The sequence below is a fragment of the Setaria italica genome, chromosome IX (assembly GCF_000263155.2).
Source record: "Setaria italica strain Yugu1 chromosome IX, Setaria_italica_v2.0, whole genome shotgun sequence".
NCBI lineage: Eukaryota > Viridiplantae > Streptophyta > Magnoliopsida > Poales > Poaceae > Setaria > Setaria italica.
In genome coordinates this window covers 38,188,138-38,209,422 of record NC_028458.1, presented here as the reverse complement: position 1 = coordinate 38,209,422, position 21,285 = coordinate 38,188,138, and the positions used below count along the sequence as shown (strand labels likewise).

The 21,285-nt window shown below is 47.3% G+C and overlaps 2 protein-coding genes across 2 annotated transcripts; one reads left to right on the top strand and one right to left on the bottom strand.

Annotated features, from left to right (window-relative positions):
- Nucleotides 1–4,026: 4,026 nt before the first annotated feature.
- On the bottom strand, nucleotides 4,027–6,224 carry LOC101764589 (flavin-containing monooxygenase FMO GS-OX-like 2). The gene is made up of 7 exons (XM_004983644.4): nucleotides 5,584–6,224; nucleotides 5,440–5,510; nucleotides 5,211–5,360; nucleotides 5,024–5,106; nucleotides 4,812–4,944; nucleotides 4,513–4,686; nucleotides 4,027–4,418 (listed from the first exon to the last, which is right to left on the bottom strand). The coding sequence occupies exons 1-7, from the start codon at nucleotides 6,107–6,109 to the stop codon at nucleotides 4,206–4,208; spliced, it is 1,350 nt and encodes a 449-aa protein (XP_004983701.1). The 5' UTR covers nucleotides 6,110–6,224; the 3' UTR covers nucleotides 4,027–4,205.
- A 2,729-nt stretch (nucleotides 6,225–8,953) lies between these two features.
- LOC101764178 (glycine-rich protein 5-like) lies at nucleotides 8,954–10,085 on the top strand. Its single transcript, XM_004983643.3, has one exon. The coding sequence runs from the start codon at nucleotides 9,061–9,063 to the stop codon at nucleotides 9,748–9,750; it is 690 nt and encodes a 229-aa protein (XP_004983700.1). The 5' UTR covers nucleotides 8,954–9,060; the 3' UTR covers nucleotides 9,751–10,085.
- The last annotated feature ends 11,200 nt before the right edge of the window (nucleotides 10,086–21,285 follow it).

Here is a 21,285-nt window from a genome sequence, read left to right as displayed (position 1 = left end):
GGGGACGTGAGCGGGAGGGTAGACCAGAGCTCCGCGCCGCCTCCTCCGAGATGAAGTTATGCGTGCTGCCGGAGTCGAGGAGGGCGACGAGGGACGCGGCGTCGAGGACCACGGCGATCAGCATGGTGCTCGCCATGGGCACCCCAGCCACGGCCTGCAAGGAAAAACACAGCACCTCGGTGTCGCACTCCTCGTCGTCAGCGGCGTCCAAGGTGTCCTCGAGCTCCACGCTTGCAATGAAGAAGAGGCGCCGGCAAAACCGGTTATGGCCCCAGGTATATTCTTCATCGCAATAAAAACAGAGGCCCAGACGGCGCCGTTCCGCCATCTCGTCCGGGGTAAGGAGCCTAAGGTTGCCCTCTATACTGCCGATTTGGGCGGCCACCGGAGGAGCAGGTAGCGCCTGCGGATCCTGGGGCGCCGGGAGCGCTGGCCGGGGCGCGGGCGCGGGAAGGAGGCCGCGCGGAGGCCCCTTAGGGAGAGGTGGAGTTATGAGGCCAGGTAGATTCCTCTCGCGATTTAGCCTATGGGTTCTGCTATTGGTTTTTTAATTAGCTCATATTTAGTCCTCCTAATTAGCATCTGAACGTGTGATGTGACAGGGCTAAAGTTTAGCCCCTGACATCCAAACGCCCCCTAAGTAATGCTTGCGACAGTCGGTGCTCGTATTGATTGAACATTAGGTTTTGTAAACTAAGCGTGGTTCTCGTGCTGGAACGGAAAAGAGCATCGTGGAGGAGCAGGATTCACAAAGTTCCCTTTCTTTTCTCTGTTTTTTTTTTTGAGATCTCTTTTCTCTGTTTTTCCTAGGGCATAAATGGAGAGAGTTCAGAGCCGGCCTGCCTGGTGGAAAACTGGCCTAACCAGGCCCAAGGAGCCCAGTTCCACTGCAGGTTCCACCAGCCTACGATAGCGCACGATTTTTCCCCGGTTCCTCCGCGCGCCGCGCTTCTAGAGCTCTGACTTCTGAGGCCGCGGCGCTGGCGGCTGTGTGGCCGGCGCGCTGAGGCCGGCAGTATGCCCGGCCGTGCCTCGCCGTACCAGCCCACGCGTAGAAGCTCGCGGACGTGATTGTGTGGCGGCCGAGTGGTGACGTGGTAAGGCCCCAGCAAAACAAATGTGTACAATCCATTATCGTTGAATGTCAATTCGAGCACGGGATCGGATAAAATTTTATTGCCGACGATCGATCGATATCGATGGAGATGGGGCCGGGTGTCGGCCGTTAGGTCTTAGTTTTCGAACTGTCTTAGAGCTTTGGCAAGATGGGGACCGACCTACCACGAATTAGGTCAAATAGCTGAGCTCGCCAGTGAAGCCGGCCGGCTCTCGATCGGCACATGGTGCAATGCACATTCTTCTCGAGAGGAGCTGGTGTTTGATTGGACACACGATAATGGTGTATTTTGCTTTGATAAGCGACATGATTTGTGAGGGAGAGAGCTCCAAATTCAGATAATAAATTTTATGTTTTGACCTATATTCAACTTTATCATGGAGTTTCTGAGTTGGTATTGGCCGGATGTTATGAAATATGGATAATCATCGTTGTAAAATATAGATAGTCAGAAGCATGCATGGTTCTCGTGCTGCCGTCCCTGATGAAAAAAAGGAATACGGGGAGGAAGAGAGCCTTTATTGTGAGACGAAGAAGTCAACCTCTCTATTGTGCGTTTATTCATTTCTGGATATCGAATTGCCGTCCAAATATATAATAACCCCGTTTGACGATGCTGGATTTCTGGGCCTGGGCGCACCAGCGCAACGGAGCCCATGAGGCCCACCAGAGTCTGCAAGAAGAAATTGACTGCAGATCGCCCACCCTGTTGCTGCTGCTGGGGGCTCCTACTAGCTTCCGTACGCTGACAAGCAATATGGCTTTAAAGTCCATTAGATCTAACTGATAAGGTCAATTTATAGATAAATAAATTTAACATTTTTGGAAGATTATATTCAACATTTTCTGAGCAATAGTTCAACATTTAGAAATACTACATTCAATATTTTTTTAAAAATAACTACTTTCAACATTTTTTTTGAACTATTCCAACATTTCAATAGAATGGATTCAACATTTTCAAAAACTAGATTCAACATTTTTTAAACCTAACTTAACATTTCGAAAAAATAATATCTAGTAGCATCTTCTTCGTCGACGACGCATCACCGGCAGCAATGGTGCAGTAGTGACGGGGCGGGCATCGGCGGGCGCCGGCATCAGCGGTGGTGGCGGCAGCGCGCAATGCGGGCGTGGCGGCGCGGGCACGGCAGCAGCAAATGAACAAAAATATTTGCATAAATCTCAAATACTGGAAGCCATGGAAGCCATATAACACATGGGCTTCGGGAAGCTAGGATTGCCGGCTGCTGCTTTGTTGTGCTTGCTGTGCAGCCTGTCGAGAGAGAGAGATAGGGAACGGCCCGCTAGTGATGGAAATTGTAGCAACCCACAGATTGATCAGGGGCCCACCGACTTGCGGCGGGCGATGGGCTGATGGCGCATATGGTTTGCAGGACCAAAGACCAAAGAGGAAGGCCATATAATTCGAGATTCCCAGAAAAAAATATTCTACTTTTTTTATACATACATAGTAAGCACACAACCACGCACACTACACTCACACCACATACACACATACGCGTGCATGTCCATACACACGTTAGAGAAAAGATTGGAGAGATTACTACCCTTATGCAGGGGAAACGTGTAGTACCATTGGACGCGCACGTGTGTACCTATAGCAACCGAGGAATAAATCCTAGAAAATCCACCGGAGTTCGTCCCCATCGGGGATCGATCCTGCGACCTCTTGGGCCAGGGTGCTACTGAGGTCCTAATGATCCACCGGAGTTCGTCCCCATCGGGGATCGAACCTGCGACCTCTTGGACCAGGGTGCTACTGAGGTCCTAATGACCAACCCGATCACAAGGCCGTTCACGAAATTATTCTATTCATTTTCCACTGTTTGAGATTGGTGCGAATCTAAGAGCATCTCTAGCAGTTTTCCAATAAATCTTTCCTAACAATTAGTTGATTGAGATATCCTAATATCTTATTCATTTTTTGGGAGAGTTGCTTTTGCAGTTCCCCAATGATCTCATTCAATTCCAACGACCATATTGGGAGAGTCACAACTCTCCCAAAATATTGGGAGAGTTAGGGTGAGTTATTGATATGTCCCCATTATTATTGGGAAAAGAAAAAGGTAAAGGTGATCTGCTGGAACACATTTGGATTAGGGAAAGGAGGATGGTTGGAGAGAGATGCTCTAACTAATGTACTAGATCAATGCTGATGGTATGCGTGATCGCACAATGGCTTTTAGTTGTGGACCTGTACACGTATCAGATGATCTGTGCATGGTGGGATAGGGAGATTCCTTTTAGATTTTAAACTTTAACTTCATTTTTATTTCAAACTGTAAATGAGTTTTGGATTCTATTTGAACCTTAGTGCTATTGAGAATTTATGCAACAAAATAAGATTCGACATGAATATATTTTGATTTATTTAAAAAATCAACATTTTTCAAAAATTTGTTGAGGTGAATGTAAAAAAAAAGTTGAAGAAAAATGTTAGTGTGAGTAAAAAAAAGTTTTGAGCCATAATATTAGTGAATGTAAAAAAGTTGAAGAAAAATGTTGGTGCCTATAAAAAATTGATCAACGTTATGGTCATAATTAAGCTCAGTTTAAAGAAAATGTTGATGAATATAAAGAAATATTGGTGAATGTAAAAAATAATTAAAAAAATATTGGTCAACATCAATAAAATGTTGGTATATTCGAAAAATATTCAAAAATAATTTGGTTCAAAATATGGTTAAGTGTGCTCTTGTTTTGTAGATCTTGACACACCATGATTCAATCCAAATTTGATTTGGACACTTGGCTTGCAAACTACGGATTTTTTTCTTCGAATCTTCATGGCGCATATCAGAAGCTGGTGGCTGGTTTCAAAGTTAACGCAAAAAAAAAAAAGCAGGCTGCCTGATTTTATGGATCAATGGGCCGTGAGCAGGTTATGCGATGCAACGCTTATCCACCTTCCGGAATACGTACAGGAACCCCATACAATCGGTTCGCACACTAAAAAAATTCCTGTTCCAATGTTCTCGTCTATAAAAAGGGGACGCAGTATTGGTTCCATTCCAGTTTAACGACAACTTGTTTGCCAGAAGATTACTGGCTTACTGCTCAATCATCATCTAGAGGAATCACGATACGACGCTTGGCAGATTGATCCCTTGCGTTGCAGAGTCGCCACCGTCGCGCTTTCTTCCTCCTCTTCCCATCGATCTCTGTACCTGTCGTCCAGAGACCAGATGCACTTGAGCACCCTGTCGTACACGTCGCGCCGCCGCGCCTCCAGGTGCGGCTCCCCCACCTGGTCCGCCAGCCAGTTCATGTACTCCACCTGCTTGCAGCGTAGCAAATGCAAGAACAGCCTCGGAACTTTCAGTTTCAGTACCCACCACTGCGAATTACATTTCAGAAGCCGATTCGCTTACCCATTCAGGCCACAGCGCGTGCGTGTGGCGCTTGGGCCTGCCGGCCTCCTCCATCCGCCGGTAGTCCTCCCGCACGGCGGTCATCATGCCCTCCTCGCTCGGCAGCGCGGTGTGCCCCGACAGGACGGCGGCGACCCACTTGGATTCCAGCTCCAGTGCCTGGAAGATGATGGTCTGCAAAAGCACGTCAAGCTTTGGTAGACACAACACAAACATAGCATTGTGCTGTCCGAGCAATGAATTTTTGTAAGAAAACTCTGGTTTTTCATCTCAGCTGAGGCTCCGCCGTAGTGCCGTACCTTGAATGGTAGCCCGACGAAGGAGAGGTTGGGTGCGTACTTGGGCGGGAAGACGTGCCTGTACAATGGTCCGACGCGGTTGTCGTCGACAGTGAGCCCGTCCAGGTCGAGGAATGGGAAATGGTAGCGATACCTGAAGGCAATTTCACGCGTTTCCTTTCAAGCATGCGTGATAAGGAGGGTACAAGAAACGATTTTGAGAGAAATCCTACCCTGTGCAGTAAAGAATGGTATCTGCAGCTACTGCTGAACCTTCAGCAAAATGCACTCGGCCATCGTCTTGGATGCCATCTATCTGGTCAACAAATATTCATAACGGTGCATAGTTTCATATACTCATACATGTTAGCTTGGAGGCTAAGATGTTCAAGAGAGCTAACAAAGTCCAGAATTTTGAACCTCTGCGTGCATCCAGACATTCTGGTAGAGTTCGATCTTCCCAAGCCTGTCTTCCGAGTATCTTGCCGCGATGTGCACTTCCTTGGCAACACGCGAGATTTCTGCAGCAATGTCAATTCCGCTGGCTGCGAATCCTACCACAACAACACTCTGTAGAGAGTGTCACAGACTGGAAGTCTGGAACTGATCGAGCCAGACTGCAAGAAGTAGAAGGCAGAAGGAGAAGTACCTGATCTCGAAATGGTTCTGGGACGCGATAGTTGTGGCTGTGAATTTGCTTTCCCCGCCACTTGTCAATTCCTTTAACACACAAGAATCGCTAGATATTTTCTTTCTTCTTACCTGAGATTGAGAAGAAAAGTGAAAGGAGTACCTCGGATCTTGGGCACCAGAGGCGCCGTGCAGTGGCCATTGCAGACGACGACGGCGTCGAACACCTCCTCAGCGACCTCGCCGTCCTCCCCGCGCCACGCCACCGCCCACCGCTCTCCCTGGCCTAGGGGCGCCACGCGCAGCACCTCGGCGCGGAGCCTGACGCGCGCGGCGACGCCGGACTCCTCAGCGAAGGCGTCGAGGAAGGCGAGCACCTCCCGGTGGCCCGGGAACGCGCGCGGGTCGCCCGCGAAGACCCGGCCAGCCATCGGGAAGCCCGAGAAGCCCATGAGCTCGCGCGGCAGGTTGGTGCGCAGCGACGCGTAGAGGCTGCCGTGCACGGCGCCGGGGGAGGCCGGGTCGCGGCCCAGCGGGTCGGCGTCCGCGCGCGGGTCGTACGCCCAGGTGCCCCCCGTGCGGCCGGACTTCTCGAAGAAGGCCACAGCGTGGCCCTCGCGGAGGAGCTCCCGCGCGGCCACCAGCCCCGCCGCGCCGGCGCCCACCACGGCCACCTCCGCGCGCCGCATTCTATTCCAGCTTCCGGTTGAGGCCTCGGCCCCTCGCGGGCTAGTGCCGTGGTGCGTCGGCGCGCTGTGGCGGCGCGCGAGGCGTGGGGTGTCAGGATGTGATGGCTGGGTCCAAGTTGCCGGAGAACGTGGCTGTTTGCGCTTGGTTAATCGGTGTGCTAGCTGACGCGACGTAATCAGTGGGTGGCTGGTGAACGGAAGGGCTGTGCAGCCTACAATGCGACACGCGCGCCAGGAAATTTTCGGCGCCAAGGGTTGTGAAACACGAACAGGTCGATGACGTGTTGCCAGCTCCCTTGTGAACCATCCAATCAATATGAACAATATGGTATTATTATTTCAAAAAAAAGACAACAACATGGTAGTATTTGGAATTTGGCTTTTGATTTTCATTCGGGAATCCGCACTTCCGCAGCATATCTTAAGCCGGGAGTTTCATTCTCCATAAATGATATGCCGCATAAGCAAATATGGTGACATGATATTTAAGTTATGAAGAGATAGATGAAATAAGTTTTATGGGGTAAAACTCAGTTCACACAGTTACCAAAATACTACCACGCCAATATCATATTGACTCTCTTTCGTCCAATAAGAGGAGAGTTACTTTATTCAAATTCTCTCCTTTCCAAAGCTCCACAAGGCAGGCATACTATGTTATAGCCCGCCCTTGCCTAGTTGACAGCTTTTGCTTTTGATATCTGCTTTTATGACTCTATTGACTGTAAGCCAACGTTTGACTTCTTGGAAAAGAGTGATAGCGCCCCGTCTCGACCGAAATCCATGCCCAAGTACTCATCACTTCTTGGGTCGTAATTACTATCTTGCTAGGTTCAGTTATCATAGCTGTTCGTAATCCACAAACCATCCCAACCGACGGTCAGAATTTCTTCGAATATGTCCTTGAGTCGAGACTTGAGCAACTCCCTATGCCCTCTTTGGATGGGGCTGGATCACCAGAAAAACGGTAAGGTCAAGGGCCAGGCATGATGAACCAGACGTCTTCATTTGAAACTCTTCTATGTATGCATTGAGAGTTGGAGTTTCATTTCATCCCATTCCATATCCAATTCGATGCTTCCACATCATTCATGAATTAAATGCTATGACTAGTTTAGGAAAAAGTGAAATGAAATTTTGCATTGTAGGGGATGTTTCATTCACAATTTTCACTCTATATGAGGTGGAAGTCTTGGTAGTAGTGCCATGAAATTGGCCATTGAGAGTGGCCTTAGAGCCCCTTTGGCTGGGTGGTTCCTTGAGGCTCTGGCTCCTCCGCTGTACCTGCACTGTAGCCCCAAGGAGTCGGAGTCGGTGGAGCCACAATTCCTTGGGGTTTGTGAGGGGGAGGAAGAGGTGAGAGAAAAATTACTCCCGTGAATAGTGCTACTACAGTGTGCGGAAGTGCGGTGTAGGCCAACCACCTAGTATTGCACACGCCTCAAGTCCATCGCTGACACCCAGCACGACATTGATCTCCTTGTCTCCAAGCCAAGCTGAGTATTGAATTGAGTGTGCAATTTTAGTCTCGGTGGCACGCAGGGGTGGATCCAGAATAGGCATAGATCTTGAACTGAAAGCGTTGATATCAGAAAATTTGGGTTAAATTTAGCCTCCTCCTGGCCTTCTTTTTCTTTAGTTGAACTAGTGAATACCATATTATATATAGGAGAGTAGGTGAGCCGGACCGTGCTGCACTCCCCCAGCCCGGGCTCCAGATCCGCCCCTTGTGGTAGGCATCAATACGCCATCCCTACATATCACCTTCAAGAAATTGTCCCACACACCTTTGTGAGCGCCAAGTCCCTAGGGATGGGCACAAAACCCGATACCAAAACCCTGAACCCGAAAAACCCGAGCCCGAACCCGGAATACCCAAAAACCCCGAACATATCTCGGGTGACAAACCTGGGAACCCGAATTTATTTTTGCTTGTTCGGGTTTAGAATCCCCCATGATTTTGGTCGATGAAGCATCCACTATTGCAGTGTCATATCAATGATTTCTGAGGCGTACATCCGTTACAATACTGGGCTCATTCAGCCGATGCTTCAGCTTAGGAGCAATGGGAGTGGGACCCCTTTTTCACGTTTTGTGCTGTCCTGCCTTAGCAAGGTAGCTATTGGCCAGCATCTCACATCAATAATCACTTGCTACTAGTTATTTCGGCACACAAGAGGCCAGTGAAAGAAATGCAAAGTGACGAGTAGCATAAGCATAAGGGTTACTTGGACCTACCTCATCTGCATCCTGCGTACTCTCTGTCAGCATCTAGCGTGCGAGCTGCGGAAGACAGCAGCACCGTCCTTGTGAACACATACAGCAGATCACCGGAAACCTATAGCCATCCCGTGACCTTATTACCTGCCAAGACGGCGCCGATCTCATGCATGGATCTGATCAGTCTTTACTCTACGGATACAGAGAGGGCGTGTAGCCATGTACATATATTATCACACCCCAGAGAAAACTGTCCATTAGGGCCTAGGGATTCCGCTAAACACGAGGCCGCTTCACGCGAAGCTACATTAATTGCTAAACACGGATTAGTTTTAGAGATAATCCGGCCGTGCGCCGCAGCTCGGTAAAACTCCAAATTTGCCACCGCTGTCACCCACGATCCGCAGCGCCTGCCAAGGTCTCCGGCCAGCCCACGGGTTGACACCAGCCGCCGGCCATGGGCCATTTCTGCCCGTGCGCGCATGCCTGCATGTGTTTATCCAGTCACGGCTTCTTGTCCGACGCGGCCCGTCTCCCGAAGAAGCAGCGCCGTGCCCTATTGATTTCTGCTCCACCTTGTTCTGTTCTGCCGATTCTTGCGCACCCTTTGGTCAGCTGGATGAGCTAGCAGTGGTGACCTCGTCTTTATATAACGCGAGCTTCTTCACCAGTGGGAGACTCACACACTTGCAGCCGCCGCCGCGTATTGGCTTAGCTGCTTGGGGTCACCAATGGCGTCCAAGGCGGCCCTCTTCCTTGCCCTCAACCTCGTGCTCTTCGTGGTAACCAACGCCTGCCCTTACTGCGGCGGGGGCAACAATGGTCACGGTGGCAGCGGGGGCCATCATGGCGGCGGGGGCAGCGGCGGCTACGGGGGTGGCAGCGGGCCGGGTAGCGGCAGCAGCGGCGGCGGCTGGGGAGGCAACAATGGCGGTGGTGGCAGCGGCGGCAACGGCGGTGGGTACGGCCCGATCGGCGGCGGCGGCAACGGCGGCGGGGTAGGGCCGATTGGCGGTGGCAGCGGTGGGATCGGACCCATCGGAGGCGGCAGCGGCGGCGGCATCGTACCCATCGGCGGCGGCAGCGGTGGTGGGTACGGCCCCATCGGTGGTGGAGGCAGCGGCGGCGGCGGCAGCGGCAACGACGGCACGAGCGGGTGGTACGGCCACTGCCCGACGAACGCGCTGAAGCTGGGCGTGTGCGCCAACGTCCTGGACCTGATCAAGGCGAAGGCCGGCGTCCCCGTCGACGAGAAGTGCTGCCCGCTGCTGAACGGGCTGGTGGAGCTGGACGCCGCCGTGTGCCTGTGCACCGCCATCAAGGCCAACGTGCTGGGGCTGAACCTCAACATCCCCGTCAACCTCAGCCTCGTCCTCAACTTCTGCGGCAAGGGCGTCCCCACGGGCTTCAAGTGCGCCTAACGACCATGCATGCTCATGCGTGCGCACGTCGTAGAATCCAAGTGCAAAAGCACGCGTTAGCACGTGACAAATTTGTCTGCGTGCCAACGTACCTGCATGAGGGATTGGTAATAAGCGTGTCATTGTCATTGCTAAGTTGTCAATGCATTGTTAGTTTCGTTTCAGTTTCAGCTAGCATTATTAAGTTGTCAGTGTAGCATGTAGTGTCTTTGCATTTCAGATTCGGAGGGTACATGGTGTCCAGGTAAAGTTCATGGTTACTTGTACTTCTCCGTTTCGTATTTGAATTCACCTTTTCAGATTTGAATTTAAAAACGTGCACGGCTGCTCCTATTCTTTCTCTGTGTTTGCTTCCAAGTGTCTGTGTCTCTGGAGGCTGACTACAAATGTGTCCGTGTCTCTGGAGTCTGACTACTAAAATGTACTGGCATGTTTTGATCCGGAAACACCAGAGTGTGTTCTCCCTCTAAATCGATCATTCCGCATACATCCAACATCTTTTTTCTAAAAACGAGATCAACTCTTCTTTTATTGAAAGCAAATTTTCAGATCACAGTATAAAAGGCTGGGATAACCAGCTTAGCTTAATCATAACAGGTCCATCATGCAACAGGAAACGAACCGCCGACGTCCAGTTATTCAGAAATTTAAATCATTTTTTTCTGAAATTATTTATCGGCATTTCGTAACCTGCTTTTGTGTTGGTGACAATAGAGCGGTAAATTCCTATATTTTCATCCAAGATAATACTCTCCAAGTAGTGATTTTACAACCATACAGTGATCGGAAGGTTAAGACATGCTGCGGAAGTGCGGATTCCGAATGAAAATCCAAAAGCCAAATTCCAAATACCATATTGTTGTCATATTGATTAATTGATTGGATGGTTCACAAGGGAGCTGGCAGCACGTGATTGACCGGGTCGTGTTTCACAAGTGTTTTTTTAAGGGAACTACGACGGACAAGATGCCACCCTGAACTTGTCATTAAGGATGTGGCAAACCACAGATTACATTAGCAACTGGTAGCGCAGCTGAAACAAGGAAGAGTACAAAAGGATTATATCCTGAGTTGCAAGCACATTGCAACAAAAACAAAGGAGGACAAAAGAAAGAAACAGGAAGCACAGCTCTCAAAAGAAGGGCAAAGGCCACGATTTGTACAGGTTGAAAACGATCAACCATTCTCCACAAAGCACCAAGACAAAGCAACATGCTTGTTAACTTCACAAATGTCAATGTGCTACCCACCACCCCTCGTAGCTACACCTCGCCGTTGCCACGTCCAACAAGGGGTGGAAGCCTTGAAGAGATGAGAGACACCACAACAGAAAGGGTACTAAAAGTGGAAGGAGAACACCAACCAAAGTCAAGGCCCATGACCAAGAGAAGAAGAAGACGTTGTAGCTTATTAGGGCGAACCCACAAGCTTCCTTGGTGATGGACCATGCGGAGGTCAGCTGTGGAGACCTCACTCCGGGAGTCCCATTGATCACATGTATTAGTCCCTGGATCAGTAGGCTAATATAGTTACCATCACAGTTTAGTATTTTAAGCAATAAAAGGCATATAATTTAATAAAAGGAAGGTTTTCACCTTAGCGAAGCGCAGGTACCCATCCACTATCAAAATGGTCAAGAACACGTAGAAACCTGTATGATGAAAGCAAGGCTGAGTACACTTATAGTTGGTACTCAGCAAATCCCAACCTTAACTAGTATATTAAATGCAATATGGGAGGTAGTCAAGGAATATGGTTGAGGGGGCAAAACCTATGCCTAAAGCATCTCACATTTGCAAAGTGGATTAAAAGGTGAGGAGTGTAAAGACTCTCTAATAAGGTTATTATTATATTATGAAAGTTGTGGTCCTAAAGGGGGAAAACTACCTCCCCTACCAGTCCCCAGGTTTTAATTCTGGAATCCGATCCACGACCTTCATCCGGCATTTTTATCACACTAATTCCCACCCAAAGACTAATCATGGGGGCTTCAACAAAGTGGGCTCATAACCGCGAGCATCGGCTATCGATAGATCAAAACTCTGCGCAGAGGTGTACACATTCATACATTCGTCAGCCCATACATCCCGAGAAATGTGCACAAATATATACATAGGGCCTCTAGCCCTCAGGGTCTCTGACCCTCTAAGTAGTTGACCCGTGCTGACTGGACCCGGGATTATGCGAAAGTCCTGCTCTAGCATATCTGTTGCCCACCTTGGCCCCTTGGGATGGATGACTAGGTTCAGCTACCAGGTTTGAATCAAGGCCTCACATGAACAGGTACTATTGAAGGCTGTACCTTTTTAGCATATATGGCTGTATGTGTCACAAGAACGATTCTCCCAATGAACCGGTCCTTTACATGACCAGGGTAAGTGCCAGGGCAATATGTCCTCCAAGGAGTTATCCTCTTACCTGCAGGCCCAAAATAGACCCTAGGGGTTCAGTTACTATCATTTTATAATTAACTCACGCTTTCCCCAAAAGGAAAACCCTGCCTAAGTCTTTTATAGAAATACAAATTTTATGGTGGGGTGCTAGATCCTCCCCGTAGAGGATCCAACCATGTTTTATCCCTATTTACGGGGCATGACTCAACTTGTCTAGCATATCTATTATAGGGAGGGTTGGAGGGAAGGTAGTTTTCCTAGGATAGTTTGGCCTGTGGCATTTCAATAGCAAAAAGGGTTGATCTAGTAAGCATGTATTTCTAAAGAAATAGTTCTTAAAAGAAAACAATGCAATCCGTATTAGGTTGGCAATATTTATTGCTCTCGCGCTCAGTAGGATAAAACATAAACTAGGAGTCGGGACTTGCCTTCATCGAAAATCCTTAATGTCTCCTAGGGTGACCAGGGTTCTTGGATTCATGCCTTCTGGATCCTCAGGTTTGGGCAGAGCCTAGTCGTCTACCGACTGGCGAAAGCATACAAAACGACAATCAATAAAACAATACACCAAGCAATTCCTAAAAAATGAAAAGAAAGAAAAAGGATGAGTATTCTGGGAATTACCTGATAATGAAAGGTGAATTCCTAGGTAAAGGAGGGTTAATTCATTAATTATTTGGAGATCGGTTTCTAAATAATTAATGGGTTGGGTGGCTGGATATTCAGAAAATTCTTGGGAATTTTTATGATTAATTCCCTTGGGTTGTTTAAGGTTTTGGTCGGGTGGCACAACGGCTAGGTTTGGACGATATTTGAGATTTAGGTTGAGCGGCAATATGGCTAGGCTCGGTTGATACTTAGGGTTTTAGTCGAGCAGTATAACGGCTAGGTCTAGATGAGACTTGAGGTTTTGGGCAAGCAGCATAATGGCTATGCCTGGACGATATTTGGGGTTTGGTTTGGGCAATATTGACGCTCGTTATTAACACACTTTTAGTGCCATTTGAATAGTATTTTCACGCATATTCTTATACTAACCTGCCACTTGGCACATGAAATAACCCCATATTTGCATATGTGTTGTGTTTTGGACCATATTGCAAAATCACAGGAAATACGACATAAATGAAGGGTTTTTCTACAAGTTAGATTTTAACCTGGACTTTGGACAACACAAGAAGTCTACATGAGAAAGACGAGGACAAGCGAAGACCAAAAGAGGGTAGGCCGATTGGCCTAGGACCCATAGGCCGATCAGCCTGGACCAATTCACTATCCAAATGCATCCACATTCGATGAACTATCATTCTAGATTACATATAGGCGAAGTATGTGGAGATTTGGCAAGTCGATCTCATGGTCAAGCTAAGGGAAACCCAAGATTGGAAGGTCAGAAGGCCCGCAGAAGCAGCAGATCTTGCATGAAGCATATCTCCCTCATCCCGACTCTGATTAGGGCGAATTTGGTGTCTAAATTGCATATGCTTGTTCCTTATTCTAATGCAAGGTTAGACTAGATAGCATGCTTTATGTAATCATGGTGATTAGATCTAGTATGTTGACCCTTCTTGATAGCTAGACATGTTCACCTGTGTTCGTGCCCTTAAACTACCTGCGCCGATAAGGGGGATCGTGATGGGGTCTGCTTCCGTATAGGGCGGGGGTTTTCGGGAGGTTGATCGGGGGTAGCAGTTTAAAGGTTGCTGTAGATCAGATGCATGATTTGCTTGCTCATTGGTTAGAACTACAACTAGAAGTTGAGAGGCTTTTGCTACCATTGGTGGTGTTATCATATATATCTGTGGATGTGATCTACCTTCATTCACGATATTCATCTTTACATCAAGGTTACCCTTTATATGCAATCTATGCCTCATGCTAGGATTAGATCCGTTGAGCTAGATAGAAAACCCTAGTCAGTTCGCTGCCGATCCACGGATTGATAAACCTTGGATGGAATACTCAGGAAAAAGCTGCAATGATCCGTGCACTTGCGGTTCACAAATTGGCGTGCTAACTGCCGTAGAAAAGCTTTTCTGGCACCGTTGCCAGGGATCGGCAACTCAAACCCTGGGGCGATCTATCTAATTTTTCAGACTAACCTTAATTCTTTTTATTGCATATACTCTATTTTTCTTCTTTGCATCCTTGAAAGCACGTAAATACTAGATGCCAGATGATCGAACATGGACTTCATTAAGTCTCAATTCACCTTGATAAGATGATAACAACATCAAGCCCAACTCTTTAGTAGTAGGTGTTAACTTTGTTAGTGGCCCAGCATCTACTATTGAGTTCACACTGTTAGGTTACGAGGTAGGCTACGCTAGCGCAAATCAAAATTTTCTACCGCGTATAACCAGGAAGAACTGCCGTATAAGGATTACGGGATTACCACTCAACGCACTACTGGTGCGGAAGATGTAGATATGCGTCGGTGCAGAGAAGACGATCACGTAGTCGTACGTAGTCGATCAACGTAGTCGTACGTAGTCGATCACGTCCAGCAGCTCCTCAGCAGCTCGTCCACGTGCAGCAAGATCGCCTCCGGTACCGCGGCTCGTCGTCGGCTCGTCGTGGCTCGTCGGCGGCTCGTCGATGGCTCGTCCAAGTGCTGCAGGCGCAACACCTCCAAGGTATCCACACGTGCAGGGAGGAAGCGTCGCAAGCCGGACTGCTAGATCCGCGAGTTGCAACAAGCGAGGGCGTGGGAGGCGCGGCAGGTGTGTTCAGCCAAAAGGTGTCCAACCCTAGGGCGCCCCCACCCCACTATTTATAGGGGTTCCTGATGGGCCTCTGGATCCGAGGCCCATTAGTACTCCTAAACCTAATCCAACTCGGATCAGATCCGAATTGGGCTTCCAGCCCCTTAAGTGTGTGACCCTATGGGTTCGGATACGTATAGACATGGCCCGAGTACTCCTACTCGGCCCAATAGTCGGTAGCGGCCTCTAGCAAGACGTGCCAACTCCTATACGCATACGAAGATCATATCAGACGAACCATCACAACATAATATACATGCTATTCCTTTTGCCTCACGATATTTGGTCTAGCTTCAAGCCGACCGCTCTTTCTCGATCCTGTGATTCGGAATCCCTTTGTAGGTTAACTCTTAACCGTACGTAGCATGGCCATGCATTTTCGGATCCGATCACTCGAGGGGCCCAGAGATATCACTCTCAATCAGAGAGGGGCAAATCCCATCTTGATTGACCATGTCTCATAGCATGCTTCTTGACCAACCCGAAAACTACCTTTATAACTACCCTGTTACGGTGTAGTGTTTGATAGCCCCTAAGTAGGTCAATCCACATCTAGAATACATGCGACAATCTCAGGTCTAAGGACAAAGCGTATATGTTGTTTAAAGAGAGAACTACTTCTCGTGTTGGGTCAGTCCTAACACATGTCTCCACATGTGTCCACATTATTAGTTCAACATCTCCATGTCCATGACTTGTGAAACATAGTCATCAACTAATACATGTGCTAGTCTAATATTCATGTGTGTCCTCACATGAACTCCGACCAGGGACAACTTTAGAATAACCATACAAGTAAAGAGTTTCACATACAATTCACATAATTGCAAATCAATTCAAGTAGCCTTTAATGGATATTCAATGAACACAATATACAAATCATGGATACAAATGGAATATCATCATCTCTATGATTGCCTCTAGGGCATACCTCCAACAGTCTCCCACTTGCACTAGAGTCAATCTAGAAGGTACCTAATACCCATAGCTCTTACATGCGCATCATGCTTAGCTTGCGGGAGTGGTTTTGTCAACGGATCAGAAATGTTCAGATCTGTGTGTATTTTGCATATCTTGATCTCACCCCGGTTAACGAAGTCTCGAATGAGATGAAATCGCCGCATTACGTGTTTGTTCTTCTGGTGGTTCCTTGGCTCCTTTGCTTGCGCAATTGCCCTTCAATGGGCTGGACGCATTCGGGAACACACCAAGCTCAATGAGGAAATTCCTTATCCAAACACCTTCCTTCGCGGCTTCCGAAGCCGCGATGTACTCGGCTTCTGTCGTAGAATCGGCCACCGTCTCCTGCTTGGAACTCTTCCAACTAACAGCACCACCATTCAGCGTGAACACAAATCCTGATTGTGACTTTGAATCATCTCTGTCGGTTTGGAAACTAGCATCGGTGTAACCTGTTACAACGAGCTCCTCCTGACCTCCATAAACGAGGAACATATCTTTAGTCCTTCTCAAGTACTTAAGAATGTTTTTCACCGCTGTCCAGTGACTCTCACCTGGATCAGATTGGTGTCTGCTTGTCATACTTAGCGCATATGAAACATCTGGGCGAGTACTTATCATTGCATACATGATAGATCCAATAGCCGAGGCATATGGCACTCTACTCATGCGATCCCGCTCATCAGCAGTCGAAGGACACTGAGTCTTGCTGAGATGTATGCCATGTGACATAGGCAAGAACCCTTTCTTTGCCTCTTCCATGCTGAACCGCTTCAACACTTTGTCAATGTAAGTATCTTGGCTTAAACCTATAAGCCTTCTCGATCTATCTCTATAGATCTTAATACCCAGAATATATGCCGCTTCCCCTAAGTCCTTCATCGAAAAACTATTTTTCAGTGAAGTCTTTACGGACTCAAGCATAGGAATGTTATTTCCAATCAGTAATATGTCATCCACATATAAGATTAGAAATACTACAGAGCTCCCACTAACCTTCTTGTAAACACAAGATTCTTCTTCGTTCTTGGTGAAGTCAAACCCTTTGACCACTTCATCAAAACGAATGTTCCAACTCCTAGATGCTTGCTTCAATCCATAAATGGATCTCTGAAGCTTGCATACCTTTCCAGCATTTTTCGGATCGACAAAACCCTCGGGCTGTATCATATACACGTCCTCAGCTAAGTTTCCATTCAGGAAAGCTGTCTTGACATCCATCTGCCATATCTCATAATCGAAATATGCAGCTATAGCTAGAATAATCCGAATGGACTTAAGCATCACTACGGGCGAGAAGGTCTCGTCGTAGTCAACTCCTTGAACTTGTCGAAAACCTTTTGCGACAAGTCGTGCTTTATAGATGTGAACATTTCCATCCATGTCCTTTTTCTTCTTATAGATCCACTTGCACTCTATGGCTTTAACACCATCAGGCGGGTCAACCAAGTTCCAAACTTGATTGTCTCCCATGGACTCTATTTCGGATTGCATGGCACTCTGCCATTTTTCGGAGTCTGGGTCCATCATTGCTTCTGCATATGTCGCAGGCTCATCATTGTCCAACAATAATATTTCTCGCATTTCGCGGAGCCTTGCCGACCTTCGTGGTTGTGGCGGTGCTTCTCTTGCCATGGGTATCTCAACTTGTTCTGCTACGTTAGCATCACTCATTGATTCTTGCCCGATTGGCTCATCTTGAACTTCTTCAAGATGCACTGTCTTTCCACTCTTTTCTCCTTTGAGAAACTCTTTCTCTAGGAAAACCCCGTTCCGAGCGACAAACACTTTGCCTTCTGATCGGTTGTAGAAATAATATCCCAAAGTTTCCTTTGGATATCCCACGAAAATGCACTTATCCGATTTGGGTGTGATCTTGTCCGACTGAAGTCGCTTGACAAACACTTCACATCCCCAAATCTTTAGAAAAGACAGACTAGGAACCTTTCCAGTCCATATCTCATATGGTGTCTTAACTACGGATTTAGATGGTACCCTATTTAGTGTGAAAGCTGCTGTTTCTAGAGCGTATCCCCAAAATGACAACGGTAGGTCCGACTGGCTCATCATTGATCGAACCATGTCTAACAAAGTTCGATTACGTCGCTCGGACACACCGTTTCTCTGAGGTGTTCCAGGCGGCGTAAGTTGTGGAACAATTCCGCAACTCTTTAGATGATTGCTAAAATCGTGGCTCAAATACTCGCCTCCACGATCAGATCGTAAGGCCTTAATTTTCTTGCCACGCTGATTTTCAACTTCATTCTGAAATTCCTTGAACTTTTCAAAGGTTTCGGACTTGTGCCTCATTAAGTAGACATAGCCATATCTACTAAAATCATCAGTAAAAGTTATGACGTATTGGAATCCTCCTCTAGCCGTCGTGCTCATTGGTCCGCATACATCACTATGTACGAGTTCCAACAAGTCTACTGCTCTCTCAGGAAATCCTGTGAAAGGCGTCTTGGTCATCTTGCCTAGCAAGCAAGCCTCACATGTCTCGTATGATTCAAAATCAAACGAAGTTAGAAGTCCATCAGAATGGAGCTTCTTCATGCGCTTATCACTTATATGACCCAAACGACAATGCCACAAGTAGGTAGGACTCAAATCATTTGGCCGAGGCCTTTTAGCACTTACATTACAGACAGGTGAACCATCAAGATTTAAAACAAATAATCCATTCACAATGGGTGCAAAAGCCATAAACATATTATTCTTAGAGATCACACAACCATTGTTTTCACTCGCAAATGAATAACCATCCCTCATCAAACATGAAGGAGACAAAATGTTTCGACTTAAACTAGGAACAAAATAACAATTATTCAACTCCATAATAAATCCTGACGGGAGGTGGAGTTGCATCGTCCCGACGGTCAAAGCAGCAACTCTTGCATTATTGCCCACGCGGAAATCAACTTCTCCTCTTTCCACGCTTCTACTTCTTATCATTCCCTGCATCGAATTGCAAATATGAGCAACCGATCCGGTATCAAATACCCAAGAATTAATAACTGTATCAGCGAGAAATATGTTGTCTATAACATAAACAACAAGCGTACCTGAGGTAGAAGTACTCTTACTTCCGCCGTTCTTCAACGAAGCTAGGTACTGCTTGCAGTTTCTCTTCCAGTGACCAAGTTCATGACAGTAAAAGCACTCTTTATCTGGAGCAGGTCCAGCTTTAGCCTTGGGCGGTGGGTTTGGCTTGGACGTTCCAGCCTTGCCCTTCTTCTTCCAAGAATGGCCCTTCTTCTTAAAAGTAGGCTTGTTCTGTACAGCCATCACATGGCTGGTACTAGCGCTTTTCTTAATGTCTACCTCTGCTGTCTTGAGCATACCACACAGCTCATTCAGACCCTTCTCCGTCCCATGCATATGGTAGTTCGAGATGAAGTTCCCATAGCTAGGCGGAAGAGATGAGAGAATGAAGTCAGTGGCCAACTCTTTGCCCATTGGGAAGCCCAGCTTCTCCAATCGCTGAGTGTAACCAACCATCTTGATTACATGTGGTCCTACTGCTGCGCCTTCTGCTAACTTGCACTCCAGAAAGGCTTTGGACACATTGAACCTTTCGGTCCTAGCCTGTGTCTGGAACATGTCCTTGAGCGCCACGATCATATCGTAAGCCTCATGATTTGTTTCGAACTGCATCTGCAGCTCGGGTTCCATGCAAGCAAGCATAAGGCAGCTTACCTCAAGATTAGCATCAAATGCCTTCTTGTAAGCAGCCTTAACGGCAGCAGATGCATCATCAGCAGGTACTGGTGGTAGTGGGGTGTCTAGAACATCTTCCTTTTTCTCAGCCCTGAGAACAATTCTCAGGTTACGGATCCAATCCGAGTAGTTTGTTCCATTCAACTTGTCCTTCTCAAGGACCGAACGCAAAGCAAACGATGCGGTGGTGTTGCTAGGTGCCATTTAATCTACAACAAAAGTAATGCAAAATACACTAAGACAAACGTATCCATGATAGAGCAAATTACTTTAAACTATTTTAACAGAATCTACTCCCACTAAAATCAATATCCCTCTATTGAAACTTAGTGATTCAGGATCCACAACTAACAAGTTCACTAGTGAGCTTTAGCATCACCGCTAGCAAACGAGGTAGATCGGTAAGCAACTTTTGCTAATCATATCAACATATGACTCCTGTTGTTGGGTGACATCTCTATGTCTCGGCGCCCAACCTTTATGCCCCAAGGTCCTTAACCGTTAAGATGACCTCGTTAAGCTAACCAACCCTTATGCGTGTAAGTGTCCGACACAAACCCGTCTAGTCAAGGAAAACTAGTGGCACCCTAATTTCATAGACCCACCACTAATTGTACAAGACATGGGACGGTGCAAGTTTTAGTTGGGAGGGCATACTAACTTAAACTTTGCGAGGGATCGTTCTACTTCTAACATCACAGCATGCAGAAAGTAAAACATAAATAGAATAGCATTCACACAGCTTGTGACACAGTATGGCCCGTTTTCATATGGTGATCTCCATCTCCATAGAACCTGTTCACCATGGTGATCTCCATCTCCATGTTCCATGTGCGCCATCCTTCTAGTGATGAGTCCTCCAAGAACTAGAGCATGCTATTACGCCTAATAGCTAGTAAAGAATCTAGTAATGAAGATTACACAGTTGCTTGGATCATCACAGATTGGTACGCAGACCATTAAATACATTAAAGTGACAACACATATGGCTCCTGCCGTGTTGCCGTACGCGTGACACGCAGGTCACGAATGAGTTACACACATGCATCACATACACAAGGGGGCCATACTGATCACAAGATATATACATACATCCTGCAAAAGAGAGTTAGGCGTCCTAACGTTCCAAACTTCGGAGGCCCGAAACTCCATCTTCCAAGCCGAATTTGGCAAATCTAATTTCGCCGAAAACGGCAAAGCGGTTGAAATTCACGTGTAACTTTTTCTGTAGATCAATTTTCGTATAGAAATCGCCCCGATCCGAGATCGTACCGAAAAGTTACGGCTGATTTACCGCAGCATGCGCATACGGCAAAATCCCGACCCCGGCAGTAGATCCCATCTACTATAGCACATCTAATGCGCCTGGCGTATGACCCTGGATCTCGATTCGACCAATCATATTGATCTTCCCTCACTGCAACTGGGTTTACGTGTATCACTTAACTCCGATGGCGGAAACCGACCGGTAGGAGTATGTCGTTACACTACCATTGCAGCAAGGGCACGAAATCAGGACATAGATCAAACAGAGAACTCGCATATCTCCATATGCACACATCCCGAATCCAAAACTAAGCAGCTAAGGCTCTGATACCACTGTTAGGTTACGAGGTAGGCTACGCTAGTGCAAATCAAAATTTTCTACCGCGTATAACCAGGAAGAACTGCCGTATAAGGATTACGGGATTACCACT